The sequence below is a fragment of the Anopheles gambiae genome, chromosome 2 (assembly GCF_943734735.2).
Source record: "Anopheles gambiae chromosome 2, idAnoGambNW_F1_1, whole genome shotgun sequence".
Classification (NCBI taxonomy): Eukaryota; Metazoa; Arthropoda; class Insecta; order Diptera; family Culicidae; genus Anopheles; species Anopheles gambiae.
Window position 1 is genome coordinate 58729107 of NC_064601.1, and position 13540 is coordinate 58742646.

Here is a 13540-nt window from a genome sequence, read left to right on the forward strand (position 1 = left end):
GCTGTCCGTTACAAAGATCTGAAACGACTTCGAAAATTCGTGTAAGTGCTTGGTATGAAGCGTGATACGTCGAATGATATGTTGCTATGGGCGAACAACTGTTCCAATCGGTCAAAGTGCCAGACGGTGTCCTGTAGGAACGTTGAAACAAGTGTCGATACGATTCGGTTTGATATCGTTCGGGTCAGCAGGTAAGCAGATTGGTGCTCGTCGGTAGCGGTTACCCTGGCTGGGCGGAAAAGTATCCGGTGATGTCTGGGCAAGTGAATGATAAAAGCAGACGAATCTTGGTCCCCCTTGCGGTCCTGCCTTACGAATCGTAGAGTCATCGGTTTGGCGTAGGATTTCGCTTTAGGGGTTGAGTTGCGGTCGATGTTGGGATTTTGCTTCGAGGTCGGCATACGTAGCGTGTAGCATTTTCGGTTGGGCCGCTGTGCGGCAGATTCGGTATCGATTCGATAAATCGCTTAGGTGTCGGCATCGGTAGCGACGAAGAAACGTGGCAAGGCGATCATTTTCCGTTGATACTAATCGTCGAGAGTTTTCGATGGTTCGTGGTGAGGAAGTCGATTGCGTACTGCCTCGTTGCGGTCCATGGTGGCACGAGCAAAGAGACCGGCAGTTAATGCCTCCTGACCGAATAGGTAGTGGTCGGTAGGTTGTTCGAAAGCTAATAGAAAGCTTGGGTGCCTGGCGCGGACTAAAAGGTAGTCGTCTTCGGCGGTCCGGATGCGAGGTCGGTTATCGGTCGGTTGCGAGGTACCGCATGGTCGGCGGTCGGCGGCGGTTTCCCATTGACGTTGGGGTAGCACATCATTTTTTATCGCTGCAGAATGTTCGCAGTTAGTCGTAAAAGGTTGGATCTTACCTTAATAGCACGATGATGATGACGTATGATCGTTATTGTGGTGACGGCGTGCGTAGTGGCGTCTGTCGTGATTTTCGCTCATTTTTACAATTTTATTTTTTCGTTTGCACTTGCCGATCTTTCCTCTACGCAATTAATCACAAGACTGCCTGAACTCTTCCTGTCAGATTCCGCATGCCGCGTTTTTTTGTTTTCGCTCGCTTCTCTCTCGGTCTCTTTCCTTTTGTTTGGTCTCTCTCTCTCTCTCTCTCTCTCTCTCTCTCTCTCTCTCTCTCTCTCCGTCTTTCGCCTTATTTCAAATCTCTATGCGCTGCCCGTTAGGTAATACAGTTTCCTCCCGTCTCCTATTTTCTGACCTTTCCGCGACGCTTGGATATTTAATTCCTGCTATACGCCTCTCAACTCCTACATCTTTCCCCTTTCTTACTCTTCAAGTGTTTGCTTAAAAACTATGTTTTTAAAAATAGTGAATGGTATCTTAAGGAATTTATGTAAATAGTAAAAATATCACTTTTGACGTTATACGCAATTTAATTCTAGAAATAAACGATCTCCTAACCTATGTGATGTTGTACATAACTGAATCCTTGAATCTATCTGGTATCCGCACGAGCCTTTTTGGTCTGTCTAGTTCTCTAACCTCCTTATCTGTATCTTTTATTGGCATAGAAGGCGTAAGCGATTGTTCTTCCTCCGAGTCACGTTGAGAGTAGTGCCTGAATCGATCTACCTTCAGCTTAACGTCGTTAACTGTTAGATGATGGAATGCAGCCAGCTGCTCGCGTGCTCTCTCTGCAGTAAGCCGCTCTTACTGCAGTTGACGAGCCGTGAGCGCCTGAGAGCGATCGGTCGGGGTGGATCGTTCGGCTGCTGCGCGAAGAGCAGAGGACACATCGCATCGGGGCAGCGCGGCGTACACAAGTTAGCAATAAAGCATCCGTTAAGTTCATAACTGTATTTATGTTCGTGTGTGTATTGTCCATTCTCGCATATATCACCTAACGGACGTAAAAGTGGCGACGAGGATAAAGTTTTATAATATACCGCTAGTTTGCGTGTTTATAACCCAATTTTAAGGTGTGCATTTTATCTCGTGTGTCAATCGGGACCTTTTAACGTGTTCGTTTATTCGTATTGTGTGATCGCGTATCGTATGTGCGTGTGTTAAAATACCTTCACCGCGTCGGAAACGTCGAAGGATGGAGACGGACGAAATGAACTCTGGTGAGCTTTTTGGAGATGCCGATCAACGACGATTGTCGCAAGGCCGTGTTCCCGTTCCTGTCCAAGCCGCGCATCCAAGCGGCCTGCTGCAAGGAGTTTTCTCAACCCAGGAGCAGTATAGTGGACGCCGGGAAGGAACTGCATTCGCGCCGCCGCCATCGCTGCCAGGTCCAGCGCCATCGTTTTTCACTCCAGCGCCATCGCAAGCGCCCGCGCCATCGCAGGCGCCCGCGCCATCGCAGGCGCCCGCGCCATCGCAGGCGCCCGCGCCATCGCAGGCGCAACGTCTGGAGCAGCATGATGACCCGATGCTGAAAACGTTAAATTTGCTTCAACAGCAAATGGCCCAGCAACAGAAGATTCTGAATGAGTTTTTGCAGCAACGCCTTATAAGTCACGGCGCTGCAACAACCAGTTTTAGTCATGAACAAACAATTGATTCCTTGTCTCGAAATATTTCAGAGTTCCGGTTCGATACGGACACGGGAATCACGTTCAAAAACTGGTACTCACGCTACGTAGACTTGTTCCAGAAAGATGCTGCTAGGATCGACGATGCTGCGAAAGTCCGGTTATTGCTGCGGAAACTGGGAGCTGCCGAGCATGACCGTTATTTGAGTTTCATCCTGCCAAGCCGCCCGTCCGATTTTTCGCTCGAGCAAACGGTGGAAAAGCTGTCAACCCTCTACGACTACCAGGAATCGCTGCTGAGTAAGCGATTCAGATGCCTGCAGTTAGTGAAGAAGCGGAACGAAGACCATCCAAGTTATGCCTGTCGAATCAACAAGGCGGCCGTTGAATTCAAGCTCGGCAAGCTCAACGAGGAGGACTTCAAGTGCTTGCTATTCGTCTGTGGTATGAAGGACGAGACTGATACAGACATACGAACGCGCTTGCTGGCAAAAATAGAGGACCATAGCATGACGTTGCAACAGCTAGCCGCCGAATGCAGTAGATTGGGAAATTTAAAAAAAGATAGTGCGATGATCGAGACACCGGGAAATGATCGAGTTTTGGCAGTGAACCTGAAAACGCCCTACCCTCAGAAAAAGTTTCCAAATGCCACAAAAGCGAATCCCAGCAAACCATGTTGGCTCTGCGGAGGTACACACTGGGTGCGTGACTGCAGATATCAAGCGCACCAGTGTACGATCTGTTCCAGAACGGGACACAAAGAGGGTTTCTGCAAAACAGCAAATCGCCAGAAGTATAATAAGCCGCAATATAAAAAGCAAGGCAAAACGCAGACCAGAGTAGTTACGGTGAACGTGCATAGTGTTCAGAAACGCCGCAGATATGTCACTATTGCAATGAATGGCACGCCCGTCCGTCTGCAGCTTGATACGGCATCTGACATCACAGTCATTGATCGTGAAGCTTGGAAAAAGATTGGCAGTCCGACATTATCACCACCAGCAGTGGTTGCACGATCAGCTTCTGGCACTAATTTGGCACTAGACGGGGAATTTGTATGCAAAGCCAGTGTAGGCAATCAGACCAAAGAAGCTACAATTACTGTTTCCCCGATACGTTTAATGCTTTTAGGTGCTGACCTCATCGATCTTTTTGCTCTTTGGTCTTTACCAATAGATAATTTCTGCTGCCAAGTACAAGGTACTAAATTCACGTCGCAAAGAACGTGGCAAGAACGTTTTCCTAAAGTATTCCAAGGAACCGGACTTTGTAAGAAAGGAAACGTCTCTTTTGGTATAAAAGAAAATAGTCGCCCTGTGTTTCGCCCTAAACGACCAGTGGCTTACGCCGTACAAGAAGCAGTAGACCGAGAGCTAGATCGACTTCAAGCCATAGGAGTAATAACTCCAGTGAAGTTTTCACAATGGGCAGCACCGGTCGTTGTAGTAAAAAAAGCAAATGGTGCCATTCGCATATGTGGAGATTACTCCACTGGCCTCAACGATGCGCTACAGCCAAATGATTACCCGTTGCCTTTACCGGATGACATATTTTCAAAGTTGGCCAATTCAATAATTTTCAGCAAGATAGACCTAACCGATGCTTTTCTGCAAGTGGAAGTCGAGCCGCAGTACCTCCCACTGCTTACAATAAATACGCATCGCGGGTTATATCATTATAACCGCCTTCCACCAGGAGTTAAGGTCGCTCAAGCTGCGTTCCAGATGATCATGGACAAAATGTTAGCCGGTCTAAATAACGTTTCTGGATACCTGGATGACATTATAGTCGGGGGCACTTCAGAAAAAGAGCACGACGAGATTTTAGCCAAAGTATTCCAACGCATTCAAGACTTTGGATTCACGATTCGTGTTGATAAATGCGCATTTAAAATGCAGCAAATAACATATCTCGGACACGTAATTGATCGTCGTGGACTAAGGCCTGATCCCGCAAAAATCCAGGTTATCAAAAATCTTGTCACCGGCGGATATCATGTTGGGAAGGCAAATGCGCACAACTTTAAACCTGCTCCGTCCACCACATCCTGAATCCATTAGTATGGAAAACGAACCGAAACCAAGCAGACAGTTCCAACCCAACGATCTAGTCTATTTTAAACACTTCGCAGGTAACGGATGGAGATGGGTAGCTGGTACAATTGTTAAGCAAATAGGTCATGTCATGTATATGATTGGAACGGATGATCAGAAAATGTTTAGATCTCATATTAACCAGATACGCAAGCGCTACGAGAGGCATCATCACGTTCCGGCTTCGGTCACCCATCGTAAACTGCCGATAGATGTTTTGTTGGATACCTGGCAGCTAACACCGCAACCATCTACTGGCACGTCCCGCATACCACCACAGCCAGTCGATCCCGAGCATGTGGACATCTCTGTGTCCCCTCATCAGCCGTCATCCGAGACCAACGGTCCTTATGTTCCCGCTACATCGCCAGCGACATACACACGCCCGACGACACGACCTGTTCCATCGTGTGCTTCGGCCCAGGTGCCAACCCAAGTAGCAACCGAAGCTTTTTTCTCCCAGTTTCAACCCCCTCATGTCCACAAACTGCCTTCGCTTACTATTCCTATCCCGTTTCTACATTCTACAACGTTTGTTGCGTTCTCGCTCATCAGGGTGTTTGTCAATTCTCTCTTGCCACACGAAGAGAATTCTCCTGCACACTTCGTGTGTTGGATTCTACCCATCCCTGTTGAACACACGTCATTTTCTTCCATCGCACTCATCAGGGTGTTTGCTCTTTTCCATCCAAGCCAAAGAGCGACTTCAGTGTGCTCTGAACCGTGGATGTGAGAGTGTGTGTTTGTGTGCTGCGTGAACTATTTTTCCTGCGTGAAACACTTTCCATACTGCGCCATCCGCGGTGTTCTTTCTGCTTCATCGGAGGACGAATTTTTATCATCTAATTGTTTGGGTAAGTGTCCTTTTCTAAGTGTCTAGTGCTATGTGACATTTATTCTAATTCTAATATTATTCTAATATTCAATGTTTTGCACATTACAAGTTTCAGATGTGTGCTGCTACCGCTAGCTGTTCCTAAAACTACTTAAAAAGTGTGACACTGTCTGCACAGGCGTTAGAGTTTCAATTGATCCTCAAGCACAAAGGTAAGTTTGTTACATCTTTAAATGAAGTGTAATCTTTTTAACAAAGTGTGTCTATTAATTGTGTATTTTCATCAACAGCCTTCATACAACACCGCGGTTGAGGCGCGCCAAATCTGATGACATCTTTCCTGAACCAAGCAGGCTGAACACGCGCACCACCACGGGCTCCAGCGCGGTGTGAAGAGGGAAGAAGAAAAGGCAGAATTGGAAACAGCCGCACCAGGCTTCCAACCACCGTGTGTGTGTATGTAAGTATGTGAGAACACATGTGTGAATCCTCTTGTGGGAACTGCAAAAAGAAGAGAATAAAGAGTGTGAAGCAGCTAGACTGCCGCAACCAAATCAAGAGAGTGAATTCTCATTTCAATCCGAAAAACTGGGAGAGAGTGATGACATGCGAGAGAGAATAAAACTAGAAACACGAGAGAGGACACGAAGCGCTTTCGGGTTTTTTTTCGCCTTCGCGCACTTTTTGCTTTATGCGCGCGAAAAAGTGAGCCTTGATCAGCGCCATGGCTCCCATACAAAGGCCTTCGGCTTTGCTATCTGGGAAGACGGTCTTCTAGAGTTAGAAAACCGCCCAGTCGGTTCGACGTGTACCGTCGGTTTTAAAAAGAGGGGGAGATGTTAGATGAAAGAATGCAGCCAGCTGCTCGCGTGCTCTCTCTGCAGTAAGCCGCTCTTACTGCAGTTGACGAGCCGTGAGCGCCTGAGAGCGATCGGTCGGGGTGGATCGTTCGGCTGCTGCGCGAAGAGCACCCAGATAGCAAAGCCGAAGGCCTTTGTATGGGAGCCATCGCGCTGATCAAGGCTCACTTTTTCGCGCGCATAAAGCAAAATGTGCGCGAAGGCGAAAAAAAACCCGAAAGCGCTTCGTGTCCTCTCTCGTGTTTCTAGTTTTATTCTCTCTCGCATGTCATCATGATGAGCGATCGGTCGGGGTGGATCGTTCGGCTGCTGCGCGAAGAGCACCCAGATAGCAAAGCCGAAGGCCTTTGTATGGGAGCCATGGCGCTGATCAAGGCTCACTTTTTCGCGCGCATAAAGCAAAAAGTGCGCGAAGGCGAAAAAAAACCCGAAAGCGCTTCGTGTCCTCTCTCGTGTTTCTAGTTTTATTCTCTCTCGCATGTCATCACTCTCTCCCAGTTTTTCGGATTGAAATGAGAATTCACTCTCTTGATTTGGTTGCGGCAGTCTAGCTGCTTCACACTCTTTATTCTCTTCTTTTTGCAGTTCCCACAAGAGGATTCACACATGTGTTCTCACATACTTACATACACACACACGGTGGTTGGAAGCCTGGTGCGGCTGTTTCCAATTCTGCCTTTTCTTCTTCCCTCTTCACACCGCGCTGGAGCCCGTGGTGGTGCGCGTGTTCAGCCTGCTTGGTTCAGGAAAGATGTCATCAGATTTGGCGCGCCTCAACCGCGGTGTTGTATGAAGGCTGTTGATGAAAGTACACAATTAATAGACACACTTTGTTAAAAAGATTACACTTGATTTAAAGATGTGACAAACTTACCTTTGTGCTTGAGGATCAATTGAAACTCTAACGCCTGTGCACACAGTGTCACACTTTTTAAGTAGTTTTAGGAACAGCTAGCGGTAGCAGCACACATCTGAAACTTGTAATGTGCAAAACATTGCATATTAGAATAATATTAGAATTAGAATAAATGTCACATAGCACTAGACACTTAGAAAAGGACACTTACCCAAACAATTAGATGATAAAAATTCGTCCTCCGATGAAGCAGAAAGAACACCGCGGATGGCGCAGTATGGAAAGTGTTTCACGCAGGAAAAATAGTTCACGCAGCACACAAACACACACTCTCACGTCCACGGTTCAGAGCACACTGAAGTCGCTCTTTGGCTTGGATGGAAAAGAGCAAACACCCTGATGAGTGCGATGGAAGAAAATGACGTGTGTTCAACAGGGATGGGTAGAATCCAACATACGAAGTGTGCAGGAGAATTCTCTTCGTGTGGCAAGAGAGAATTGACTAACACCCTGATGAGCGAGAACGCAACAAACGTTGTAGAATGTAGAAACGGGATAGGAATAGTAAGCGAAGGCAGTTTTTGGACATGAGGGGGTTGAAACTGGGAGAAAAAAGCTTCGGTTGCTACTTGGGCAGAGGACACTTCGCATCGGGGCAGCGCGGCGTACACAAGTTAGCTATAAAGCATCCGTTAAGTTTATAACTGTATTTATGTTCGCGTGTGTATTAGTGATGCGCGTTGCGTTCCGAACCTGCCAGGTGCGATCCGTTCCAGCATGCAAGCATCCGGACCGCGATCCTTATTTTTAACCCAAGCAGGTTCAAACTGAACCTGTTGCTCCCACCGTTCTTTGCGATCCGACCTGAACCGGCTGTTATCAATGATCATATCGATCCGATCTGAACCAGCTGCTCTCAGCGTTCTTTGTGATCTGTGCTGGGCCGGTTGCTCTCAGTGCTCTTTGCGATCCGGCCTAGAACGCACGACATTCTACTCTCTTTGTATTGATGAGCCGGTTTGCTGTAAACAAATCATCCAGGTTCAATTTAAACCTGTTTCTCTCAGCGTTCTTTTCGATCCGGTCTGGAACGCACGATCATCTGCTCTCTTTCATACGATGGACCGATTTGGTACGTACAAAGGAAGCAGGTAAAGTCTGAACCTGTTTCTCTCAGCGTTCTTTTCGTTCCGGTAAAGAACGGCGTTCCCCACCGGTCACCAGCACTCAGAGATCCGCTGAGATTGAAGCTGGCTTTGAAGCTGAGTTGGCGAAATTATTCAACCGATCCGTCGGGTCCCGAAGCCGAAGCAAACCCGAAGCCGAAGCAAAACCCGAACGGGGTTCGGCACGACCCTTCGTTAAAATAGCCCCCTCCCCCTTTTTTGCCAGGATTTCTTTCCGAAATGATACAGTGCGAACCATTATATCAATATGATTCGATTTATTGAATATTTTATATAACATAAATACAAAAAAAAAAACACAACACATGCACAATAACCACTGCACTTAATTCTAAATTAACGCACATAATTTAACAAACACTTTTTACACTCGCACAGAGAAAAATCAGCACAGCACTTTCTGCTCCACATCGCTGTCGCGCCTTTCTGCTCCACATCGCTGTTCTTCTCGCTGCACTGTACGGGCCACCATCTCCAACACCACGACACTGCCACAGGTTTTTTTTGTCTCCGTTCGCCGTGAAACACACATGAAATGGAAGAAAAATTATATTAATTAGAAGGGGGGATGTTGGTTGATAATTTTAATCACTTTTACTTACCTTAAATTAGAATGATCTCCATTTTTACGGGGTTTATCCGCTGACCATCAAGAGCTGAAACACCACACAAGCACCAACCTCACTGGACTGAAAGTGAAGCCTACTGCGTGAATGTGTGTATGCGCTTCTGCCAAGCCAACCCCGCCGTACTGCGTGTGTAGCCAAGTGCGTGTGTGTGTATATTTGCACCACTGGACACAGAACACAAATCTCACCGCGCAGCAGAGCGTGTGTGTGTATGCATGTGTGTATTTGCACCACTGAATTCTGAACGTCCACCGCACCGCACCACACAGCGTGTATCGCCAAGTGCGTGGCTGTGTGTAGTATCACCGTGGACTGCAGAAAACTGCCTGCACTAGAACAGAGCGCTGGTGTGGCCACATGTGTGCATGTGAGTGTGTACTTGCTCCACTGAAAGCCGGTATCGCACCAGATTTCGGGTGTCGCCTTGTGCGTGTGTGTGTTATTGTCACAGCACACTCGTTCGTCATTTTTTTTCGTTTTTTCGCTTGAGCCACTCGATTTCGTTCTTCGTTGATTTTGGCAGCGCACGAAGGGGTTTCGGTTTCAACTTCCAACAACAACAACCACACGAGGAGGCTCGGGGACACTCATCAGGGGAAAATCGCTCAAATTAGAGCGAGAGACAGATAGAAAAAGTGAAAGGTCAATATAAAATCTTCGGCTTTTGACTGTTGGGTCTCTTCTCTTTTGCTTCTTTCTAGTATGGACACACACACACACACACATTCTGTCTATATGAGTGATAACAGCGCAAGCCATACTCTCTCAGTCCAAGAGATAACGTCCATTCTCGCATATATCACCTTACGGACGTAAAATTAACATTCCTTGCTATCTTTACGCCTATATCACTAACGAGAACTACTTTTGCTCCATTCCTATCAAGGACGGTATACTCTTCGCTGGTGAACGTTGGATCTGTCTTTATTCTTTGTGGGATAGCCACAACGACGCGATCACCTGCACTGATGTGTCTCTCTCTTGCGCCTCGGTGTTCGTCGGCGAATTGTTTGCAGACCAGTTTTGCTGCCGCGTCCTCTTCGCGTACCGTCACTCGGTCCAATGCTTCCTTAGTGTCCCATAAACAAGGGAAAGTTCCTCTGTAGCGCCAGCCCACTAGAAGCTCGAATGGTGTGACGCCTAGCCGAGAATGATGCCGTCGTGTGTTATGCACGTATATGTATTCCTTCATCGCTGATCTCCAATTTCTTCCCTCTTGTTTCGCCGTCGCCATCGCCTTAATTATGCCTTGGTTCTGTCTCTCGATGAACCCATTTGACTGAGCACTCAAGGGAATGGATTTTTGAATTTTACCCCTTTATCTTCCCAGCATCCTATAAATTCTGTGCTCTGAAATGGTGGTCCGTTATCACTCTGGATGATCAAAGGTAAACCCCAGACTGAAAAGAGCTTAAATAAGGCAGAATTAGTATTCTTGGCATCTGTTGATCTCATTTCCGAAATTTGCAAGTAACGGGAATATGTGTCGACAACTAACAAGAATTCCCCTGTCCCACAGCCTTGAAGAGACAAGAAGTCAATCTGCAGAATTTCCCAGGGTCCGTCCGGTAGCTCGCGACTTGCTAATGGTATAGGCGGATTCTTTCTTGAAATTGAAATACATGTTTCGCAGCTATTAACAAAATTAACTGCTTCTTTTGCCATGTTAGGCCACCAAAAAAACTCTCTTAATATTCGTTTTGTAGCTCCACATCCTATGTGACCCCGATGAGCGGCCTCGAGAGCTGTTTGGCGAAGAGTGGAAGGTAGCACGACTAAATCATTTTTGAATACCAACGGACCTAGAACTCTCAGGTTTTTTGCCTCTGACTCGTATCGTATGAGGTTTTTTCGCCATTTTCCAATGCGAATCCCCGATCTTACTCCGGAAAGTTCTTCGTCCTTCTCTGAAGCCTCTTGGATTTCGGCCCACGAGATACTCATACTTCCCGCGTCCAGTGAGTACAGAACGTGTTTATCGTTACTTTCGTCGAATGGGTCGTCTATCTGTGATCTGTGAATTAATCTAGACAATGCGTCAGCATCGTTGCAATGTCCAGGAACTCGATCTATTTTAAACTGATATGGCAGAAGGCGCAGCGCCCATGCTTCTGCTCGTGTGATAGCTCGTTTCCCCATACAATGTGAACCACTAAAAATAAACTCGTTTGCTTCCGAATCAGTCCTTATTGTAAAGAAAATGTTAATGAGGTAGTACGAGAATCTTTCAACACCCCAAACGATTGCGAGCGCTTCCTTTTGCGTTTGAGGGTATTTCAGCTCGGTGGATGTAAGGGCTTTGGACGCACATGCAATTATTTGTGGTTCACCGCTATTACAGAATTGAACTAATACTGCTCCAATGCCTACTGGGGATGCATCTACAAATAGTTCAGTGACGTCCTTGTGATCGAAATAACCGAGTCTTGTGATAGAGTTTAGGGCTTCCTTTTTAAGGTAGTTAAATTCGTCCTCGTCTTCTTTCTCCCAGTAAAAGCAATCTGCTTTAGCCAGAGATCTTAGCCTTGTAGTTTTATCTGCTCTGTTGGGAATGAACCGTTCGATAAAGTTCATCGACCCTAGAAAGCTTTTTACCTCCGCAATCGTTTCAGGTCTGCGTGCGTTTTCTATAGCTTTTTTTTTATCGTCTACGACCCTCCACCCGTCACCGGATAGGTTGAAACCCAAGAATTTAACAGCCTTTGTCCCAAATATGCATTTAGTGGTGTTAAGCTGGACGTTGTGATCACTCAGACGCTGGAGAACTTTTTGCAGATTCTCGTCGTGATCCTCTTTACTCTCTCCGTACACTAATATATCGTTCAGATAATTGATGGTTCCCTTGCATCCTTCCAGTACGATAGTTTCGAGTATCTCTTGAAAAATATCCGGAGAGTTGCAAAGGCCAAACGGAAGTCTCTTGAACCTATAGGTTCCGTCTCCAGCGAAAAAGTTCGTTAAATGTCGGCAAGATTCATGCAACTCAACGTGAAAGAATGCGCTTGTTAGGTCTATTGTCGAAAACCAGCGTGATCCATTGAGTTTTGCTAGGATAGCTTCTAGTGTGGGCATTCTTATTCCTTATTATATTTCTATTAGGGCCTCTGAGGTCAACTACGAGTCGGATATCCGATTTTCCTTTTGGGACCACCAATAGTGAGGAACAAAATGACCTATCCATCTGTTCCGTTACGCGCTCTATTATGCCAGCCGACAGTAAGTCTTTTAGTCGTCTTTCTGTTTCGTTTCTAAACGCTGGGGGTATGCTCGTAAAGACGTTCCATGACGGGGGTAATTCCTTATCGTATTTTAGTATAACGGGGGCGATCTTGAAACTAGGGAATTCACTCGCGTTTAACGCGGCTAAAATTTCACCCGGCCGAAGATTTATAGTGTTACTCCTTGCCCGGTTCTGGACTTGTACTTCCATACCTAATTGCAATACGCTATACCTTATCGCAGTGCCTCTGCTAAGCAATGCTCTTGCGTTTGGGATCACGTAGAATTTTTCCATAAGACAAGGTCGATCCTCGGAAATATATAGTTCCGCCACAAAGGATGCGATTACCGGAATTTCATCTTGTACACCGTAAGCTTTTAATGGTCTATCAGTGCCTGTTTTTTTTTCATTTCTGCTTTGAATAACAATCCTTCATTCACTTGTCACTTGTCACTCAAAGCGGCTGGTTGTGCTCTCTCACTCTCCTATTTCCAAGTTGATTTTTTACCGCGATTTTCTTGTTGATTAAGGCTTGAATTGTTTTAGTTCGGTTAATTTACACTCGCGCGTTCACGTATCACAAATTTGTGCGGCACCTGTGAATTGTACGGTTCAACATATAAACATTGCAATCCGCCTGCGGTTGTTATGATCACTCACTGTTCAGTCGAACTTTGGTCTATTTTGCGATGGCGTCTGTGATCTGTAAGAAATGTGAAGGTGCTATTAGCAACGATCCAATTCCGTGCTTCGGTCTTTGTGAACACTATTACCACGATAAGTGCATTGGACTTTCAACCCCGCTCCTCCGTGATTTTAAGAAGTCACAAAATTTATTCTGGGCTTGCGCTGATTGTGCTCAGCGTTTGCGGGCCGTTGACACTTTACGATTCTCGCACGGCCTTTCTCGTGACGCTGCCTACCTGTTGGAATCGTTGCAGTCCGATTTCCGCGATTCCTCACGTTCTGTGCAGGCGGCATCAGCTGGCTTGCGACTTGAACTTTCCTCTTCACTGGATTGTTTTAGAAACGAGATAGCTTTGATGAAACAGGAATCAGCATCGTCAATTCGTTCCGTGAAAGATTTCATCGACTCACTTACTGCTTCTCACTCAATGGAACGCAACTACTCACAGGCTCCACTACTCACAACGCTTGATGAAGTTAAGCATGGCATCAAGGAGCTTGATCTCATGCACCGTGAGCTTCTCACTTCCTTCAACTCACTAATGAACAAGCTCAACTCTCATCTTGCCACGCATACCACTACATCGAGTGCTCACCATTCTGCGATTCCTGCTACGCACTCAACGACCACGATTCCAGTTGCGGCCTCTAAGCTCAAGCATCAAGC

The 13540-nt window shown here is 46.5% G+C and overlaps 1 protein-coding gene across 1 annotated transcript; it reads left to right on the forward strand.

Moving 5' to 3' along the window:
• Positions 1 to 42: 42 nt before the first annotated feature.
• On the forward strand, positions 43 to 5988 carry LOC133392130 (uncharacterized protein K02A2.6-like). Its single transcript, XM_061650880.1, has 3 exons — positions 43 to 5453; positions 5544 to 5646; positions 5725 to 5988. Exon 1 carries the CDS (start codon positions 2068 to 2070, stop codon positions 4555 to 4557), a length of 2490 nt encoding a protein of 829 aa, XP_061506864.1. The 5' UTR covers positions 43 to 2067; the 3' UTR covers positions 4558 to 5453; positions 5544 to 5646; positions 5725 to 5988.
• The last annotated feature ends 7552 nt before the right edge of the window (positions 5989 to 13540 follow it).

What these genes read in the sequence shown, in the direction of transcription:
- LOC133392130 (XM_061650880.1), top strand. Translation starts at nt 2,068, where the DNA reads ATGGAGACGGACGAAATGAACTCTGGTGAGCTTTTTGGAGATGCCGAT.